At 40.3% G+C, this 20,065-nt stretch overlaps 1 protein-coding gene across 1 annotated transcript in view; it reads right to left on the reverse strand.

Annotated features, from left to right (window-relative positions):
• ITGB6 (integrin subunit beta 6) overlaps positions 1–20,065 on the reverse strand; it is a 68,233-nt gene that overhangs the window by 26,988 nt on the left and 21,180 nt on the right. The window contains exons 3-7 of the mRNA XM_081928922.1: positions 12,353–12,424; positions 11,796–11,872; positions 11,016–11,095; positions 5,561–5,765; positions 2,899–3,145 (exon numbers count right to left, since the gene is read on the reverse strand). Coding sequence (XP_081785048.1) covers positions 2,899–3,145; positions 5,561–5,765; positions 11,016–11,095; positions 11,796–11,856 — 593 coding nt within the window. The 5' untranslated portion in view covers positions 11,857–11,872; positions 12,353–12,424. The remainder of the gene's footprint in view (positions 1–2,898; positions 3,146–5,560; positions 5,766–11,015; positions 11,096–11,795; positions 11,873–12,352; positions 12,425–20,065) is intronic.

Consider the following 20,065-nt stretch of genomic DNA (forward strand, 5'->3'; position numbering starts at 1 on the left):
ATAGCTTAAAAAAGGCTTGTAGTCTTTGTAAAGATGCTTTCAGCTTCTACACTCTAGCTATATGACAAAAACAGATCTTTTAAATGTTCTTACGGTGTTTATTTGATCAGAAGTGAAATGTATAATGATCCCATAAAGCAGGGTGCTACAGAGACTTCACAAGACTTGACTGTTACAGAGTCTTAGTATTCTACAACTGCAGTGGGATTTAAATTCATCTGTTCCAGACCAACACATCAATTATCCATCAGCCCAAAAACATCGCCCCAGCCTTATAATTTGTTAAAGCGCTCATAATTCACAACTAATGCTATAAAAATGATCACTACCTCCAACTGAGGCAAAATATGCTCAAAAATGTTCAAGAATTAACATCCAAACCAGATTGTACCAAATTCAGGTAAGGACAGATTCCAAATAGCAGGGAGAAAGGGGTCAAAACTATTAAAGCAGTGAAACAAATCTACTCAGGTTATGTTAAAAGCAGAAAATGTAGTTGGTATCAGTGGAATTGCTTCTAGAGAGACAAGGGGTAAAAGTCTAACTCAAGAAGGAGGAGGCAACACATAGATGATGTGAGGCAACCAACACATTGCAGCAAATCCCCCAGATTGTCAACAAAAATGGAAATGGCTGCAGAAATTGCAGGCCTTCACTTATTCATCCCATGTCTGGAACGGAGATCAATCCAGTGAATATGATCAGTATTCACTGTTGTTACTTTCAGACTGTGAATAATACATATAAGATTATGTTTTTTTCGTTATTTTTGCTCTGCACTAAAATAAATGGGGTGGAATAACATAATATTTACATTTGGCCATATTCATTTAAGGCACTGCACAAGCAGAAGCCAGTATAAAGATGATGGTGATTTATTAGATTTATATACCTCCCTTCATCATAAGATTTCAGGGTGGTTCACAGAATAAAATACAAGATAAAAACAAGCAAATAATTAAAAACAAAACAGCGAAACAATACCCACCCTCCCCACAGACACATTTAAAAGGCTCTAGAATATTAATTAGCCCAAGGCCTAGTTGAAGAAGAATGTTTCCATCTGGCACCTAAAAATAGACACTAAAGGCACCAGGTGAACCGCCATGGGGAGAGCATCCCACAAACAGGAAGCCACAACAGAGAAGGCCTGTTCTCATGTTGCCACCCTCTGGGCCTCATGTGGAGGAGACACACCAAGAAGGGCCTCAGATGATGAATGCAGTAAGGTAAAGGTAAAGGTACCCCTGCCCGTACGGGCCAGTCTTGACAGACTCTGGGGTTGTGCGCCCATCTCACTTAAGAGGCCAGGGGCCAGCGCTGTCCGGAGACACTTCCGGGTCACGTGGCCAGTGTGACAAAGCTGCATCTGGCGAGCCAGAGCCACACACGGAAACGCCGTTTACCTTCCCGCTAGAAAGCGGTCCCTATTTATCTACTTGCACCTGGAGGTGCTTTCGAACTGCTAGGTTGGCAGGCGCTGGGACCGAGCAGCGGGAGCGCACCCCGCCACAGGGATTCGAACCGCCGACCTTTCGATCGGCAAGTCCTAGGCACTGAGGCTTTAACCCACAGCGCCACCTGCGTCCCCGATGAATGCAGAGTCTGAGTCAGTTTATATGGGGGAGAGGTGGTCCTTGAGGTATTGCGGTCTTGATTCTTGCAAGTGTAATGGGACTTCCCCACACCTCTGCTCTTCCTATGAGCCCCCATGCCCTTCCCAAATCTGTTCTAGAGGATCATGAGAACACTCAGAATAGTTTAGGGGGTGGGGAGGAGAGAGAAGATAGGTCTATCAGGATAGCAGAAATTTTTGTGCTGATGGAACAATCTCCTTAGCGGTATACCGAACACAAACCATAATTAATTAATTAAATAAATACCTAAGTTACAAAATTTTGCTACAGTGGACAGCAAGACAAATAACATGATTTTTGGCAGAAGCTGATCTACAGGGTAATGGAAACAGTGCTGCATGTGATGAATACAGGGAGGAACGAAAAATGGTGCCTTCCTATATCCTAATGTGTCTGTCTGTCTGTCTAGTTTTATTTTATTCTTTTAAGTGTCATATTTAACAAATAAAAAGATAGATTAGAAAATGGCTGAAAAAATATGCACACTGTCACCTCACATTGAGAACAAAATAGCCACCAGTTCTTCCTTCTAAAATTAAACAAACAGTATGATCAAAGTCCTCCAGATGCCCAAATAGGTATCCACATGAAATTGGCATGCATAAAAATACGTTCAAATGTAACAAAGGTGGTAAGGTCCTCAAATCACTGTGCAATGGACGGTGGGTATTTATCCTTCCAGGATTGAAGTATAAGTCTATTGGCAAACATAAGGGTTCACAACATCTACTTTTGTTCTGTCTGTCTGTCTGTCTGTCTACACACAAATACATATTCATGTATAATTGTTTGATTAAAATTTAAAAAATAAAAGTAATCTGAAAGATAATTTTTTCAGGTGTCAATCCAATGGTCCTTAGGAAGGCCTCTAAGAAACTACAGGATGTTTCAGAGACTGTCTCTCCAAGGTTAGAGACAGAGACTTACCTGTGGAGACATTGCTCACCACCATGGAAACCTCAGCAGCCTTTGCTTTACTGAGCTAAGGGTATAGGAAAATAAGGTTCATCTGCCTTTGGTTCTCCTTCCTCCCACACTTTTAGATTGCTCTGCCCACATTTTTATTGTTTTCAATTCATGTAACACAAGTAAAAGGTGAAATACTGATACCCTAAGAAAATAGCAAATAAAGAGACTGGAGCCCCCTTGAAAATGAAGGTAACTGGCTACCTTGCCTCCTAGACCCAAATTAAATTCTACCCCTGAAAAGGACAGAAATCTGATCCAAAATGTATTTGAACTAGATGTTTTTGCTACTCACTGGCAAGGATTCTTGATTTCTTCCGGCACGGTGTTAATGAATGGTGAAACTGGTTTTTCTACAAAAGACCCAAAACCCAGCTGAAAGTTACTTGTCAGTTTAGACATTTCTTTTGACAGGGTAGAACCCAGTTCCTTAATGGTTTCCAGATCATCATGCATGGAAGCTGAAAGATCCATGAGGTAGTAGAGGTCAACTGGATAATCTTCAGTCTGACGAACATTGATTTGTATTGTTTCTTCATTTCCTTGTGAAACCACAGGGGAAACAGAAAAGAAATTAACACAGCTGTCGTTAGAGAGTGAAAAGGGAAATGCAATATTGACTGGAACTGTTTATTCTTGTTGCCTCACAGTATTCTTTTTCTGGTCCTTTGTAACAAAGAAGTGTTCCCAGCAGTATTACTAGCCATCACAATGTGCTAAAAGACATACTTGCAGTGTGATTCTAATGGTGTCTACACAAGAATAAGCCCAAATAATTCAACAGGTCTACTCCCAGATAAGTGGAGATTGCAGCCTAAGTCCTGATTCACACATTATGCTTGTTGTATAGGATGTTCCTGGGCATGGATAAAATCATCTCAAGCAACATGGGTGCTGCTTTATACAAGCCACAAACACAGAAGTCAATGTATTTTGGGTTCGCTGTGGCAACCTTGTCATAAGAAAAACATTTTATGTTGGAAGTGTAGAAAGCCGATTGTTAATTATCAGCATTCATGTAAACTTCTTAATAAAACATGGGGGAATAGCCTTGGGAACTTTGGAAAAATCATTTGACGGGCTGCATTCCTGACATTGCCTTCATATAGAACCTCCTACTCATCAGTTTCTGTACCCTTTCTATCTCTGGACACATCTGAGATGAGATGAGCATTTTTACATTCTGAAATTCAGAAGCTCATAATGAGCCTCTACAGCCACACTTCCAAGCAGAGTTCTTACCAACCCCCCTAAGAAGACTCCAAAAATGCAAGCAGATGTGTTGATTCATCATATGTGCATTACATTTACACCACACATTTCGGTTTCTGATTACTTTGTAAATGGGAAGCTGTGTTAGAAAGGCGGTTCTCACTGCCACATCAAGATTTTAACTGAATTAGCATCCGGTTTTTCTTCTTTCCGATGTAAAACTTTAAATCCCATTTCAAAATATTATCCTCTTATAGTAGGAACACTCACTTTTCGTGGTGGGTAGTGTTGCGGCCGGGCATCCAGGCCCTTGCGGTGACCCAGCTTGGGGGCAAGGGATTGATGCCCCCTTGCGCCAACCCCGGCCACGTCACCCCCACCTGATAGTAGCTCTCACAAAGAATAAAAAATGTGTTGGCTCCTCTTGTGTTAGCTGCAGGGCTGGCCTGTCAATGAGGCAGACTGGGGGAGCACCTCAGGTGGCAGAATCCAAGGGGCACCTCTATGGGCACCTCGACAGGTATGCCCCCTAGTGCCAGACAAGTGAGGAGAAATGGTTGTGGCGGCTTCTGGGTGCCGGCAAGATCTCGCAAGAGCCCTTTGTGTGATCTTGCTAGGCTCTCTTGTGATCTTGTCAGAAGCCACAGCCACACGACCCCAGTAAGTGAAGCTTCGGTGGGGACGGAGTGTGGTGCCATGCACACTGATAGTGCTACATGAATTATAAAAGAAAATATTGGGATCTGGCCCTGATTCCATATTTATGGTAATTTAAGAAAGTTGACAAAGCAGTATAAGAGCCACGTGTGAAAAGCATAGATAGGAAAACTGTCTGAGTAGGCAAAAGCCAACAAAAAGAAGCATGTTGGTTATGCTAATTTCTCAATGGGAGGAATTCAAGCAAATTTCAGGGGGCTCGTGGGAGGAAAGCTCCACTGAGCAAGCCAAAATCTATGCGTGTTTTCTGCTAATGGGACTCATTAGTTGAATCCCACCGATCATTATCCTGGAGATTCATCTGAAGCCTGTGAATAGTGTGAGGCAGTTACATATGAAGGTTGGTTTATGTGATCTCAGCTACAGCTTTCACCAACTGCCACTGCCGCTGTGGAGTACAATTACCAAATTTATTTATAAAATGTGCTGTGATCATTTCCAAGCCTTTAGGAAACAAACAAACAATTGACCTGTATCTGTAACAATCTTACAAATGTTGGGGAGATATGATTTTAGGTGATATCGGTGGAAATTCTTAATTCTTTATATTTCTTACCTATCCTTCATTGTTAGTTCCCAGGGCTGATTACAGCAATTTAAAAGCACAATTTAAAAATTAGTTAAAATAATTTGCAATCAGAAAAATAGGGCGAGTCCTTTAAAAAATGCTGCTTTTGTGCCATGTGAATGTTGCAGTAGGAGAAATACAAGGAAATAAATCTTCCCCTGCACAGATGCTTGGCGGGGGTGGGGGTGGGGGTGGGGCAGGGGCGGGACTTCCCAGAAGCTCATCAACCTTACACATCTTTACTAAGTGTTCTTTCATAACTTCCATTTTTAAGAAGCCTAAATATGTTTCCTCAGAAGTAAATTCCTCTAAGTTCAGCACAACTCTGGTAAGCAAGTTTAGGATTGCAACCTAAATATGTCACATCTCACATCCTGATATTTAATATGAACAAATGGAAGCTATCTACAAAGCTACAAAATGATTTTAAAAGATAGCATTTATGAACAATACAACTTACCTGGCCGCAGTAGGATCGTTAGCTTTTGAGGAGAAATCTGTGTAACATCTGAGTTGTTTTCCTGTGGCCCTTCACTAAGAGGCTTGTTTTTGTGAATTAGCACATCAGAAGTAGGAAATTCAATGAAATTCAATTGGCATCCTTTTGAAATAAGCTCTTCAGGAGTGCCACACCTTCTAAGAATTTCAGATGGATCAGTAAAATTCTATAAGAAACAAAGAGTGCAAGAACAGAGTCAACACTATGAGATACCAATTCTGCAAATGACTGAAGGCATAGCATAATATTTTTTATATAAGTTATGTCACAAATCCCTATTTGTAAGTGGGGATACGCAGGAGAACAGTGCAATCATGACTTACTTTGAAACTTTTGTGTGCAAAAGGGGTGTACTTATAATTGACTTTTTCAATAGATTAGTCTCTTTCTCCTGCACTTTAGCCTTCCAGCAACAAGGATGCACACTCATTAAGCAGGGAAAAAAAATCAATGCAATAGAGTCATTGCTTATAATGTCATAGTCATACATTCCATTACACCCATCACCAATATTTTCAGCAGTATATAATTTAATACACATTACAGAGAATAGAATTTGTGGTCAGGGAGTCTCTGCCCAAAATGATGATGTGCATCTAGTTCTCAAGATATGCAAAAATTCTGATTGCCAGAAACTGCAAGTCAAAACTAAGGATGGGTCATTGAACAAACATTGTGTGTTGAGTGCATTTTGAGGCATCATAACTAAAGAAGGCATTTTGGAATAGATGAAAATATGAGCCAGTATAGCATTCCAAATGCCTTTCCAGTACGGTACTTGCATTCAAAAACTGCTGTTTACCCAAGGGGGAAGTTTTGAAATCATTTAAAAATGTATTTCTTTGCTGTCTTATAAAGCCTTGACACACAATGGTGTCTTTTGCAAATAAACTGAAGCTGGCAGAAGAAGCCGTTTCCACCTTGCAAGTCCCTTTCAAATGCCACCCATAGTATGATGGGGTTATCCTAGTACAAAAATATTTTTAACAACTACTTTGTTACATGCAAAATGTCAAAGGGACCAGTTACAATTAGACTCAATAATAATTCTATTGGGTGAACTAAGGGAAATAAATGAAATCAATTGGGTAACATTATTGATTATTTGTTGTTTCTTATTAACAGCGAGACTTTGGGTAATTGGGAAGTGTCTTATATGCCCTCTATCTCAGAATGGATAAATAGCTTGTGGCTAAATTAGGAGGAAAAAAAGATGCGATAATTAGAAAAAGATAATTTGACAAAATTAATAACTTTCACATATTATGGTTTCCTTTTTTGTGAAATATCGCATGACGTATAATAATTTAAGTAAGCTGGAAATAGATCTGAAATGATAAGCATGCAATCATTTCAAAAATAGTTTGTCCAGTTATGTCATCAGTTTAGGATTTTTTTGAAGGATCTGATAGCAAGCATTAGTGTGACCCAGCAGTCCACTTGCAGGCCTTTTCTAGAAAGGTCACTGGAAAAAAACCAATTCTGATATAACCTCTTCCATGTTGGGAAGGGTGAGTTGGGGTACCGTATATTCTCAGGAATCATTCTAAAGAAGGAGGAATACATTTTTTGTAATATATTTTTATCCTTGTAATTTTAAAAGTAAATTGTATGTGTTTCAAAATTGAGAAATAACAACAACAACAACAACAAAAGAGTGTGCTAAGTGCAAATAGAGTCATTCCTGTGTTAATGTTAGATGAGGTGATGGTGCTTCTAGAGACCACCATCTCTAAACTTCCTTAGCTTTTACTCTTCTAGTTGCTGATGTGAAAATGAAAAGCTGTACAGTGGGATTGTGGGGGTTGCACATCTGACCCAGTTCCCTGATGTAAGACTCACCCTCCCCACCAGGTCTCACCCCTGCCATCCATGTGTTAGCATGGGCATCTATGTCAGGGATGCCTTTGCACTTTTACCTCTTTATGCAAAGGTTTCCATGGATCTTGAGCCAACTGCCTGAAGGTTTGCCTGCCTCAGATAGCTATTCTAACACATGTATGGTGGTGGCTGGGCTGGGGAATCATGTGCCATAGAGGGTGGGTCAAAAGTGCAGCCCACAGTCCCTCTACATTCACTTTTCCTCTTTATTCAAGTAACTTACAAAGAGGGCTTCTGAGTGGGCCATTTTTGTTCCACTGCCCAAATGAAAGTTCTGGATTGGACAAGTCTCTGTGATTGCCATATATCTGTCAACCATTAAAAAAACCAAAACTGTCTTAAGCACATTTGCCCCCTCAAGTCATGCAATTTCAGATAGGCAACTGAATAAATAATAGAGCATGGCTATTTTAAATCTACAAATATAAGATCTGCCTTTGCAGTCCTCCCTGAGAATATACCATAACAGTATCAATACAGACGTTTCAGTGCTTCCGTCTTCAACATAATTTCTTGAAAGCTTGCTATTCCTCATATTTCCATGAAAACCAAACTTAGTTTATTAATATATTCAAAGGGGATGTTGGCTTATTTTTAATTTGGCAACCAAGCTTTCACAGCCAAAGCAGTATATATAAAAATCACCTACTGCTACGAAATGCTTAGAGACAACAGCATATGATCATCTCCAGAAAAACACTCTGAATCTGCTGACTTTTCAAAAAAAGAAAGATGCATTACCACGTCAGCCCATATTTTAAGGATGCTTAGACTCAGTATTTTTAGCCAACAGTCTGTGCTGGTGATTGTAGACAAAAAAGAGGTAGGGGAAAGAAAGAAAAAGAAAAGGCAAAGGACATGCTCAGGGAAAAAAATGCAAACAGAAACAATAGTTTAGTGTCTTTTAGGGGATTAACTAAAAGTCACCAGCTATGCACAGAACTATTCCTCAAGCTTGATATTCAACACAAAGCAAAGGTTTCGGATGAGACGTCCATTCCCTACACTTGTGTTGTGCCTGGGAAAGCTTTGATGAATCTAGGGGGGCTCCTTTACAAACATCGCTGAATCTGCACTTGACTGGACTGATTCCAATGTTTTTCCAAAGCAAGCAGGCTTTTTATTTTTTATTTTTTTACATTTTTATTGCTTTTTATATTTCATGACAATTCAAGTTCTATGAAATGCAAAATGTAATCCAATAAATTCCAGTATAATAAATAAAAGAGATATACTTAAAAATCGAATAGCATCTAACACAGTGAACTACAACAAGCAGAAAAATAATTAAGTGGTCTGCCAAGACCATTAACAATTTACATGCATTTTGTGAGGGGAAAAAGCATTGGTCTAGTTGGATTAGAGATGGATGAACCTGTTAATTCTGGTTTCCCTCAGTTTTCATTTCCCCAATCTTAAATTCAGTTCTGTACCCCTCCACAACAATTTGCAATTATCTGCTTTTAAAAAGCATTTTCATGAAAATTCAGCATTTGTGTATGCTTAAATGCTAATATATGCAATTTATGCACATGTACCTGTAGCATTTGCTTACGCATAGTTGTACAGTTTTTTTTTTAAAAAACCTGGCACATTTAAAAGTTTGAAATGCTGTATAGAAGAAACCGAGGAACTGAAGAACTCCCCTCTCTTTGCTTAATCAATGAGGTTTCTAGTTCTTTCTCAGAATGCCATCCCATACAAAAGGAGTATTCTGAAAGCGAATATTTTAGTTCACTTTCAGGAACAAACAAAAATATAAAGGTTTGGGATATTCCAAGAAAATCCAGACTATGGAACATTGATGCACAGTAGAACATAATTTCTTCATTGGAAACTTCTGAAAGAAGAAATAGTTTCTCAGACTGTTTTCTCTAAGTACTGTATATGTTGTGAAAATAATGCCTGATGCAGTTACTTAGAAACTGCCATTCAAGGCCAAAGGTACTAATTTTCTGCAGTTCTGAGCATGTACAATTCCGCATAGAACTCGATATGTGGCACAATATTTGCATTCCTCACAAACTCAGCTTTTGCTTCCAAAGGAAAGGAGGAGTGCAATTCAGTCAACGTTAAGCACATTCAGTTCCTTTTGATTTCGATGCCTGAATGTTAACCACATGGCCAAATCTCCCCATCAAAGTACACAGCACTTTAAGGTTATAATCCTATACCTATTTGCCAAGCAGTAAGCTCCACTGAACTCAACGGGATATACTTTTGAGCTGATACATATTGGATTACACTGTAAAATTCTTAGCTGTGGCTGGTCCATGACTGAGGTTCAAGTTCTCTTAACTGTGGACAGGCATTTGAAAACATGCAGACTGTACATTAAGAGCCTAGAGGAGCCACTCAATAGATCTTTTCATGTAGTTGCAGTGTGTGAAAATTTTCACTCCAAGAACAAATTCAAAACATATTTTCAGCCTTGGCTGGCCCTATGATTAGGCATAGTGAGGAAGGTCATGAAAGGTCAACCATTTTCTTTCAATTAAAATAATAATAATAATAATAATAATAATAATAATAATAATAATAATAATTAATAATAATAATAATAATTGCACTCCTTTTCTTTGGAAGCAAAAGCTGAGTTTGTGAGGAATGCAAATATTGTCCCACATATCGAGTTCTATGCGGAATTGTACATGCTCAGAATTGCAGAAAATTAGTACCTTTGGCCTTGAATGACAGTTTCTAAGTAACTGCATTTATTTATTTATTTATTTATTTATTTATTTATTTATTTATTTATTTTTATTATTATTATTATTATTATTTACTGCCAGGAGCAGGGTGGAGTGGACTTTTGGGTTTGTTTTTTTAAAGCACCAAAATGACTTGGCTAGCCGTGAGTACTAAGCACCTTGCCTTAAGGGGGCATTTGCCCCCTGTCTGTAAATGAAGAGTTTCGGGTCAATCCTGTTTCTGCCCATGGATTGCCCTTACTAGATCTACACATTTTTTCTTTAGCTGGGTTCTGAAACATAGTTCCCTTTCCCTTCCAGATAGATTTGTGTTATATCTTCTTACCAACGGGCCTTTGCTTTGTGTCATTTATCCATGTCTCTGTTTCTGTCACCATATTTCTTTTTTGCCAAAAACTTTCAAATTCTGCAAAATCTCAGAAAATGTATACACTGAGCAATCCTTAGGAAAATACTTTTCTACGCTCTTAATACGCAATGCCTCTTTTTGCTAAAAATCTAATAAATGCTTTGGATTTGTGTTTCTCAAGCAGCAGCTATCCATGCCACACATCAGATTATTTTTTGAAATGGAGGGGAATGTAAACAACCTAGTTGGTGTGGTAGATTAGCGTTTAGGGCTGGGGACCATCTACTTAAAAGAAGTCAAATATTTTACTGGGTGTGCTCAAGCCCTTAGGTTCTGAAATAAATCTTTTGATTCAGCTTCTGAATTTCTTCCCTCAGGGCAGGATTAGAATCAGAGCGGAGAGTTGGACAGACTCTTTTCATTCCAACTTCAAGTACTAGTGTTTCTTTAAAATATTTCAGATAATTCACTTTACCTCTTGAAAGCACCATCCACAATGCGGTCCAGAAAGCAAACACTCTTTACAATTCACTGCACTCCCTGGATTACAATTCCCTGCATATAAAAATCAAGGAAATATAATAGATCAGAACACAGCATAATTATTGCAGATAACAAAATGTTCTGGGTATTGTTCCAACCTCACCAAACACAGCCTGCCAGTGTACCCTTTCCACCCTTTGAACTGAATGTCTTTCGATATTCAAAACGGTGACCAAAAAGTGCCGTGAAATTGAAGTCATTATGAAACAAAATTACGTTGAAGCATAGTCTTGACTGAAATGAATATTCAGCTTTTCCCAAAGTGACAACTGGCAAAAAGAAAGATTTGTAAAAAGAATTTTTTTGTATGAATCAGTCATTGTGTTTCATGTACTTGATTTCTATCATTCCTGATTCAGCTGGATCATCAGCTCTTTGTGCACCAGACATTTTCTACTGCTGCTACTTTTCTGGATATTTATTTGTGCTGTAAGTTCAAAATGTATTAGGTTCTATAAAACATAACAGAACCACAGATGCAATGTAAATTCTTACACTATTCATTTGTAAAATTAAGCAGTCCTTAGGATTACATTCCATACATAGCCTTGGTAACAGGAACGAAACTCCGTTCAAAACAGCTACACGATAGTCAAGTGGAAAGATACAGCTGCATGCATAACAGGACTAGTATACTCGTTTTAAAAAAAGTTTTTAAAAGAGCAGGATAGGACATTTTTCCAAAAGTTAATACATCACCTGTGAGCCTTACCTTGTACATAGTTAATTCTTTGCAGGAATAGGAAAAAAAGGCAAAGCAATTCAATCCCCATTCGCTTTCAGATCTGGCTGCACATACAAAACATATCAAAATTAATTATGTCCAGCGTAATGAGCCCAGTGCAGAAACTTTATGAGAACTTGACGATTGAGAACTTCAGTCCAGGCAGGTTTTAGAAGAAATACTCTCAGTTACCAGAACACTACATTAACATAAACAAGGCAACAATACAGTGTGCCACCTGGATAGGTGAACTGCAAGCTGTGCCTAAGGGCTATCAGCATGGTTATGGAATTCTTTATCTTACTTCCTTGTTTCCCTTATAAGGAAGACAGGTATATAGTCAGAAGAAGGTGGGGGAATTCATACAGGTACAGTCCTGAGTTCCTGGTTGCTGTTTTTAATTCACAGACTTAGCCTTACAGAGCTCATTAGGAACCCATGGATGTTGGAATATAGTGCCTTTAGAGTTGATATACAGGCCCAGTATTGTTTTTCAAAGATGTTCCCTATGTTAACTGAATGGTAGAATTATTTGGGTAAAATACCTGGAGTGGAGGTGTATAAATCCCATTTTTTCCTCAACTTCCTTGTTGGATATGAACCTTGTAAAACCAGTTCTGAAAAGGGAAAAAGGTATATGTCACCACTGTGTAATCCTAACCAGCAATGTTGGAAGTTGTGATTAAATTTGCAGAGAATGTTGAACTTTGCATTAGAAGGATAAAAAGAGCAAAAGCAAATGTGTGTGGCTAAAAAGTAAAAACTATTATGAGACAAATCTGAATGTCAGCTTGCTGGAATACATTTTGAAATATAATCACTAAGCTTACTAAAATGTTGGCTGGCTAAGGCCCTTGATGTCAGGGACATCAAGCAGCATAGGAGCTATTTTACCTCAGTGGGATTTTGTGTGTGTCGAGGTTTCTCTCTGCATGGCTGAGACAGACCCGTTTTGGCTGGGAAAGACACCTCTCACATATTTATGAGATTTACATACTCACACAAGCAGCATGGGAAATCACCTTTTGTGCCATTTTATGTGCACGCTCACCAGTATCAACTATCTCACACCCTTTGATCGGCAGGTGACGCCTTGGTGGTGGTGAGGCCACTCTGGGCTGCATGGTAGGTGTTAGCTCATGACAGGGCCTTTTCAGTGCCTGTTCCCTGTTTGTGGAATGCCTTCCCTAGGGAGGTGCAGCTGCCTCTCATTGACTTTCATGCATAATTTAAAAATCTTTCTATTTACCCAGGCATTTGATGGCTGAAATACACTGTTCCTGAGTCTCTGAGATCACTGTTCATAGAATGTATTAGCTGTTCACAAATTGCTTTTAAAAAATGTTTTACTATTGATGTCTCAGACCTTTGGAATCGCAGACAGAGGAGGGATGCTGTATTAAAGCCCTTTGCAAATCACTCTGTCAGGGGCTCAGGAGCAGAGGCACAGGAGAGGGAGGAAATGGAGAGCGAAGGGGACGAATCCGAAGGGAACGTAAGCGATGACAGTGGTCCGAGGTCTCTGAGTCTTTCCAGCGAATCGGAAGATTCACAGAAAGGGGCTCCCATGGTCAGAGCAAGGGGGTTGCCTAGGGGAACACCCCAGGAAGAAGGGGCCAGAGGGGACTCAGAGAGCAGCAGTTGGAAATCAGGACCAGCTTCCCCACCAGAGCGCAGTAGGGGGGAGGAGTCCCAGGTATCGGGATCAGGCTGCTCACCGCCAGCGGGAGGAGATGAGTCAGGATTGGCCACACCTTCATCCGAGAGAGAGGAAACGGTTGAGAGGAAGGTTGGAAACTGGGCGCGCGCGCCAAGTTCAAATGTACAGGCGAGCGGCACAGTGGGTAGCCCGGATAGGGAGCCAGGTCCTAAAGCCCGCCGAAAGGAGGGACAGGAGTCCGGGGGATCAGCGTCAGAAGAGTCCAGGAAGGAGGAGACACAGGGGGGGCAGAAGGACCCAGAGGAGAAAGGAGAGACGGAAAAGGTGGAGTAAAGCGAGAGTCTTAAACTGGTGTACAGGGGGTGGAGACTCAGACGGGGCTTCGCCGATCTAGCGTCTAGACGTAGGGCTGCACGCTGCGGCTTGTAAATGGAAACTGAATCTCAATAAAGACTTTTGTACATTACTACCGGCTAGCGTTGGTCCTCTGTGAGCTGGGACCTGGAGGCAGCTCTGACACACTCTTTGAAACAGCCTCCCTTTTAAAGGTTTTTCAAGCATTGAGAAGGCCCAGATGGGAACATGGGAGCTGTCTTGAAGCTCTTTGCAAAAGTGCTCTTTGAAACAGCAACCGCTCCTTTTAACATTGCTCAAGCAATGTTTAAAGGATAGGAGATGCAGCTTCAAAGAATGTTTTGCATGGATTCTGACAGGTAGTTGGGGCAGCCCACCTAGCCAACATGTGTCATAATGACATGTGCCCCTACCCACCTGTCAAATTTGTGTTTTATTCTGTAAAGAAAGCATACGTTGGGAATGAATGAAACAATGTGGACATGAAAGAAAGTACTTAAACTAACATAATCCAGTCTGTTCAGTGTCAGGCTAACAGCAACAACAAGCGTCTCCTTTTCCCATACCCATGCTGAACTGGAAGCCCTCCCCAGGAGAGATAGTCAGCATTTCTTCCTCTGATTGCTTAAAAACAGTGTCCTTAGCTATGGTGCTGCCTGTCACATGCTGAAGCTTTAGAATTGCCTCCACAATTTGCTTTCTAACTTTTGTTAGCAATGTTCAATTGACTTTTTTATTTATTTAAATAAAAGCTAAGTGTCTGGGGCCTGGTATAAGTGTATCCCTCTGTCAGTGTCCCTGAGAAAGAGAGGAATCATACCTTCTACTTGGCCTGTGAAAGGACCTTCCATGTGAACCATTTACAGACCTTTGGTCAAATGTAAGAGTGAATAAATAGATTCCATTTTAGTCATCTCTCAGTGCATTCAAATTATGCAGATTAAGACATGAAAGGGCTGGGTTATGCAATACTGGAAAGGCCTAATTTGGCCCTGTGCATGGAGCAGGTGCACTAGACTTATCTCTGCTGACCATAGATCTTTGAAGAGACCTATATGCATAGCATCCTACATGCATAGGCCAAGATCATGTGGTTGATTGATGGATTTTTATCTGGAAATTGACTGCACAATTTTGGCCTAGACAAAAAAACATATTTTGTGCATATAAGGGTGAATTTGAAATGAACTTTTGAGTTCAGTTTTGCTGTCTTGCTTATACAATAAGCTCACTGATGTCCCCTGCCCCACTCTCACATACTGCTTCTCCTAGTACCATGCCCTTCTGACTTAGGGAAGCAGCAAGAAATGTCAAGTTTCATGTTGTTAGGAAAACTATTATTTATCAGGAAATCTCCATTTAATTTTCCACAACTGATAAAACTTTATCCCTCCTGACATTCTATGTAACGTATTAATTGAAAGTATCACCTGGGGGCAACATTTGCATCATTGCTGAATATATGTGGCATACTGTTTGCAAAATAGTTTCAATCAATCTTGTAATCCAACCCACAGAGAGGAGTGGCAGTTCCTAGCAAAGGAGTGTCTTACCGTCTCCAATTTTTCACGCTTTAAAAAAAGCTTTCCAATAAACCACACAGCATGTGTTGTGTGTCTGTTGCTAGAGCTGTGCCAGAGCATCTACTCTTTTCTGCTTTGGATAAAGCTATAACCAACCAAATGGAGGGTTCTCTGCATTTATAGCTTAGACCTTCTGTTCATTTGACCGCAGCAGTCACTATGCATTTAGAATCTCTGGATTTTCCATGTCGTTCTTAGGGTTATCACAGGGTTGCCCCTGTTTGAGAGGCTCATTTGACAACAAGAAACCAAGCCTTTAGTGTCATTGGCCCAGTATTGTGGAATACTCTGCTAAGAGAGATTCAGCAAGCGCCTTCTATTTCAACCTCTAAACACCTGCATTAATGTTTGATGTTTTATCATGTTTTTTATATTCTGTTGGGAGCCAACCAGAGTGGCTGGGGAAACCCAGCCAGATGGGCGGTGTATAAATAATAAATTGTTATTATTAATATTATTATGAAAACATTTTTATTCTGCCAAGTCTATGCAGGAATTAAGAACATATCTTTCCACAATACTTAACTGATGTTTGATTTCAATTCTGATTTCATTTTTTCATGTGGTTTTTACGGTATGATTTTATGCAATATTGTAAACCGCTTTTATATTTTTCTGTGAAATAGTGGTATACTTTTTTTTAAATAAATAAATAAAATATCCCCACTTTTCTGATAACTGAGGGGCACTATTTTCTGAAATAGAAATGGGAAACCTAGGGCACGCTTTACTCTTACAGCTGAAAACATTCACATTTAGAGTGCCTCCTTGGCCCAGGACATTTTGCTGCCTGAGGCAAAGGACAGGATGACACTCCTACTTACTGTGTTCAGAAGCTGGCATTTAAATCTTACTTTAATACACTGCCAGTGTCCTCTGCTGCAACTGAGGACAGCAGGCTAGTTTAGGGGTATGCAAGGCAAGTTGTGGGGCACACACAGCTGTGTCCTCCAACACCTTACCACTGCCCCTCCCCACAGCATCTGCTACCTGAGGCAAGCACAACATTGTGTCTAATGGTTGAGCCAGCCCTGCCTCAAAGGAGACTACCCTTTTCTGTTTCTGCATGTCGGTATTCTGGTTGTCCCTGTTAATTAGAAGATGCACAGCAGACGGTCTCTTTCGAGGTGAGGTAATGCCTCAGAAGAGCTACGTATGCTCCCATCATACTTGGCAGAGAGATGGAATTACCCTCAAACAGATGAGCAAACCCTGAGCAGTACATCATGCAGATACACTGGTGAGGAGAGGGCAAGGCACCCTCTGTGGGAGCAGTACTATTGGGTCACACAAGATATTTTTGTGTGTGGCAGACTAGCATATTCCTCACATTATGGGGATTTTAGGGCCTGTTTGGTGTGCTAAGCACATCAAAGGCACAAGTCTCTTTGCTTAACATCTCATGATAACTATATGCAGTGCTTTTCCCCTGGGGGTACGCACACCCCTAAACATTTTGTGAATTTAAGTTTGGCCTCATTGAGGGGCGGTATTTCAATATGAGTAAGAAAATGAGGGTACCCCTAAACATTTTTTTTTAGAAAAAAAGCGCTGACTATATGAAACAAAAATTTGCTCTCTTTCACTCTCACACACTTTAAATATATCCCTGAATGAATCAAAGAGCAGGATTTTAGATTTTGCTGAAGCACAACTTCCTGAAAACTTTTGTCTCATCCCCAATTGACATCTGAAACAATATCCCTGCTATTTTAGCTCACCCCCGCCCAACATTAAGCTCCAGTCAGCTGCTTTATTACAATGCTATCTATGTCCCTTTTCCAGGCTAGAGGCCTTGACTCACCTGTTACCTGAATGGTGAGAGCTATGCCCTTCAGATGATAACTACTGTTCCCTGCATTAAGAGCCTGAATTTATCTGATTAGGCATGAGTAGGAGTCACGGTGAAGTCAGGACACTCAGTGGATCATTTGGGAGGAAAACCCCTTTCACTGCAAGCCATTTCCTTTCTATGGTACTCCTGCTAAGCATTCATTCACTCATGCTTTCGTCATTGGCTATATTTATAGCCAACTAATGACTCGCAATGCACTTTACCATAAAAAACAACAAACCAATTTGCAATTAAAATTATTCATGGCATGGAGAACGTGGATAGAGAAACCCCCTCCCTCCCAACACTAGAACTCATGGGCATCCAATGAAGTGGAATATCAGAAGATTCCAGACAGATAAAGGAAAGTTCGCCATCGTGAAGCACATTGTTTAACAATGAAATTTGTACTCACAGGAAACAGTGGTGGCCATATACCTAGATGGAGTTAAAGGAGGATTAGACAAATTCATGGTGGAGAGAGCTTTTGAAGGCTACTAGTCATGATGGCTATGCTCTGCCTCCACAGTTGGAGGCAGTAATGTTTCTGAATACCATTTGCTGGAATCTATCTATCTATCTATCTGGAAACCACAGGAGGGGAGAGTGCTCTTGTACTCAGGGTCAAGCTTGTGGTTTTTCCTCAGGCATCTACTTGGCCACCGTGCTTTTAATTATGCCATTTGTGTAATTTATGAGAATTGCTTCAATGTTTTTCTTAAATGTGGGCTATATCTTTACAATTACTTTCTTGCTTTTTTAAAAAAATAAAGTGCCCTGTGAATGTTTTCAGTGAAGGGACAGTTCAAAAATGGCTAAATAATCAAACGAAGAAATAAATACGTTCCACTGCTGCGAATACTATGGGTTCTTTTGATTCCCTGAGATGAAGTGGCAGGGAGTATAGAAGAGAAGAAATGGAGCAGAAAGGGGGACAAATTTCACATCGCTCTTCACTGGTGAAAGAAAATAGCCAGACATGCAAATGGGATTGACATCTGACCAGGAAAGAAAGAAAGAAAGAAAGAAAGAAAGAAAGAAAGAAAGAAATGGTCTGTTAAAAAACAACAGCAAAGCTTTCAGGCCAGGAAGGTAAATAAGTGGCTAATTTTTGAATAGCTGAATATATTATGTGTAGAGGCAACTTTTCTGTTGTGGCACAGAGCTAAGCCTACCTAAGGCAGCCCTGAACTGGATGTCATGAAAGGGCAGAAGATAGTTAGTTATTTAATATATTATTGTTGTCTTTGTGCTGCCAGGGTGATGGAGTGATGCATGTGGAATTTACTGGTTCAGACTTGGCTAGGCTCTGGTGCTCTGTGCCTTGACTGGAGGGGATGGAGTGCTATTTACTCCTCCTCAAGCAGCAAAGAGTCTTAGGCTGGCTATAATACAGACCCACCACAGACAACTGGGTGCTGACTCGGGAGAAGAGAGAAATCTCATTCATTTACAAGTGAAAGGCAAACTTAACTAATTTGCACATTCCAAAACAATAAGAGAACTGAAATACATACATCCTTCAAAACTGGCATCTCTCTGAATTTTGAAGTGCAGGTTCCCAGCCAACTAATGGGTACCAAAATAAGATAAAATGTGCCTATATGTGGAAATGGTGAACAAAAATGTTGCTGAATTTCCATAAGGACTAAAAATAAAATCACAAACTGATGTGGAAATATGGAAGACTGGAAAAACGAGAAACTCACATTGACGGATTCACCCACCCTTAAGGTTGACCCCAGTTGCAGCTCCCTCTGAACTCTGCCCCCGTTCAGTTACCAACATAGTTTTGATTTCAAGAGTTAATAGCTTTATATGCAAGGGAGTTTACTCCACAAGTCCTAAAGATGACTATTGGAGGAAATATGACTCACAACATCTCTCAAATGGTTCCCTAGGCTGCTTGTAGTGAGGTGCAGTGACATGCCATATTCAGACCGAAAAATCACGTCCTCACCCTCGGTAAACACAAGGCGAGTAATCATAAGGGGAAAGAAGCAGGGGGCGGGCAGGGGGGAGCAAGAAAGTAAGCAAACTGAAGAGCGTTTTTAATTTACATTTATGAGTCACAGTACAATGGCTTCAAAATCATGGAATCATAGAGTTGGACCCAGAGGTTTCTGTAGTTGAAGTTGAACCCTCTGCAATGCAGGAATATGCAGGTGGCCTGAATGGCGATCAAACCCACGACCTTGGCAGGAAATGGCAGCATGTCTTCTACTGATTTAAAAGTCAGAAGGGCATTTGCTATTTTGCTTAGAGAAATAATATATTAGGGTGTTTTTTTTTTTGTGTGTGTGTGTGTGTGTGTGTGTGTGTGTGTATACCAGTAACTGTTCTTCAGCAGGTTATCAACAGTTCAAAAATATTCCTCAGAAGCTACGGTGTGTGGAATGACAGGCTGTGCACTACTTACATTTTATGTTATATGCATGCTTAATCTGTCCACATCAGTTCTGAAGAAAAGGAAGTCATAGTGCCCCAATCCAAATCAGAAGCCTGTACCAATTTACTTCCCACTACCATGCACCCTCAACAATAAAGAAGAGCAACCATAGGAGAGCAAAGAACTATAGGTGGGTGTTTGTGGGTCAGCATGGAAGTGTTGTTGATGTTTGTTAATGAACAATGTTGTATATCATCTTGAGCTCCTTTGGAGGAAGGGAGCTAGATAGATATAATAAATAAATAAATACATCAAGGGAGGCGAGAGGCATCCATTACCTGCCCGTTATTCTCTTCCCAGATCCCAGTTGGGTTCTCTAGATGGGAGGGAGCTTATACCTAGGATAATGTCAACTCCTGACAACTTGCCCTAAAATGT

This window comes from Podarcis melisellensis (genome assembly GCF_964234715.1).
Source record: "Podarcis melisellensis genome assembly, chromosome: 1".
In the NCBI taxonomy this organism is placed as follows: domain Eukaryota; kingdom Metazoa; phylum Chordata; class Lepidosauria; order Squamata; family Lacertidae; genus Podarcis; species Podarcis melisellensis.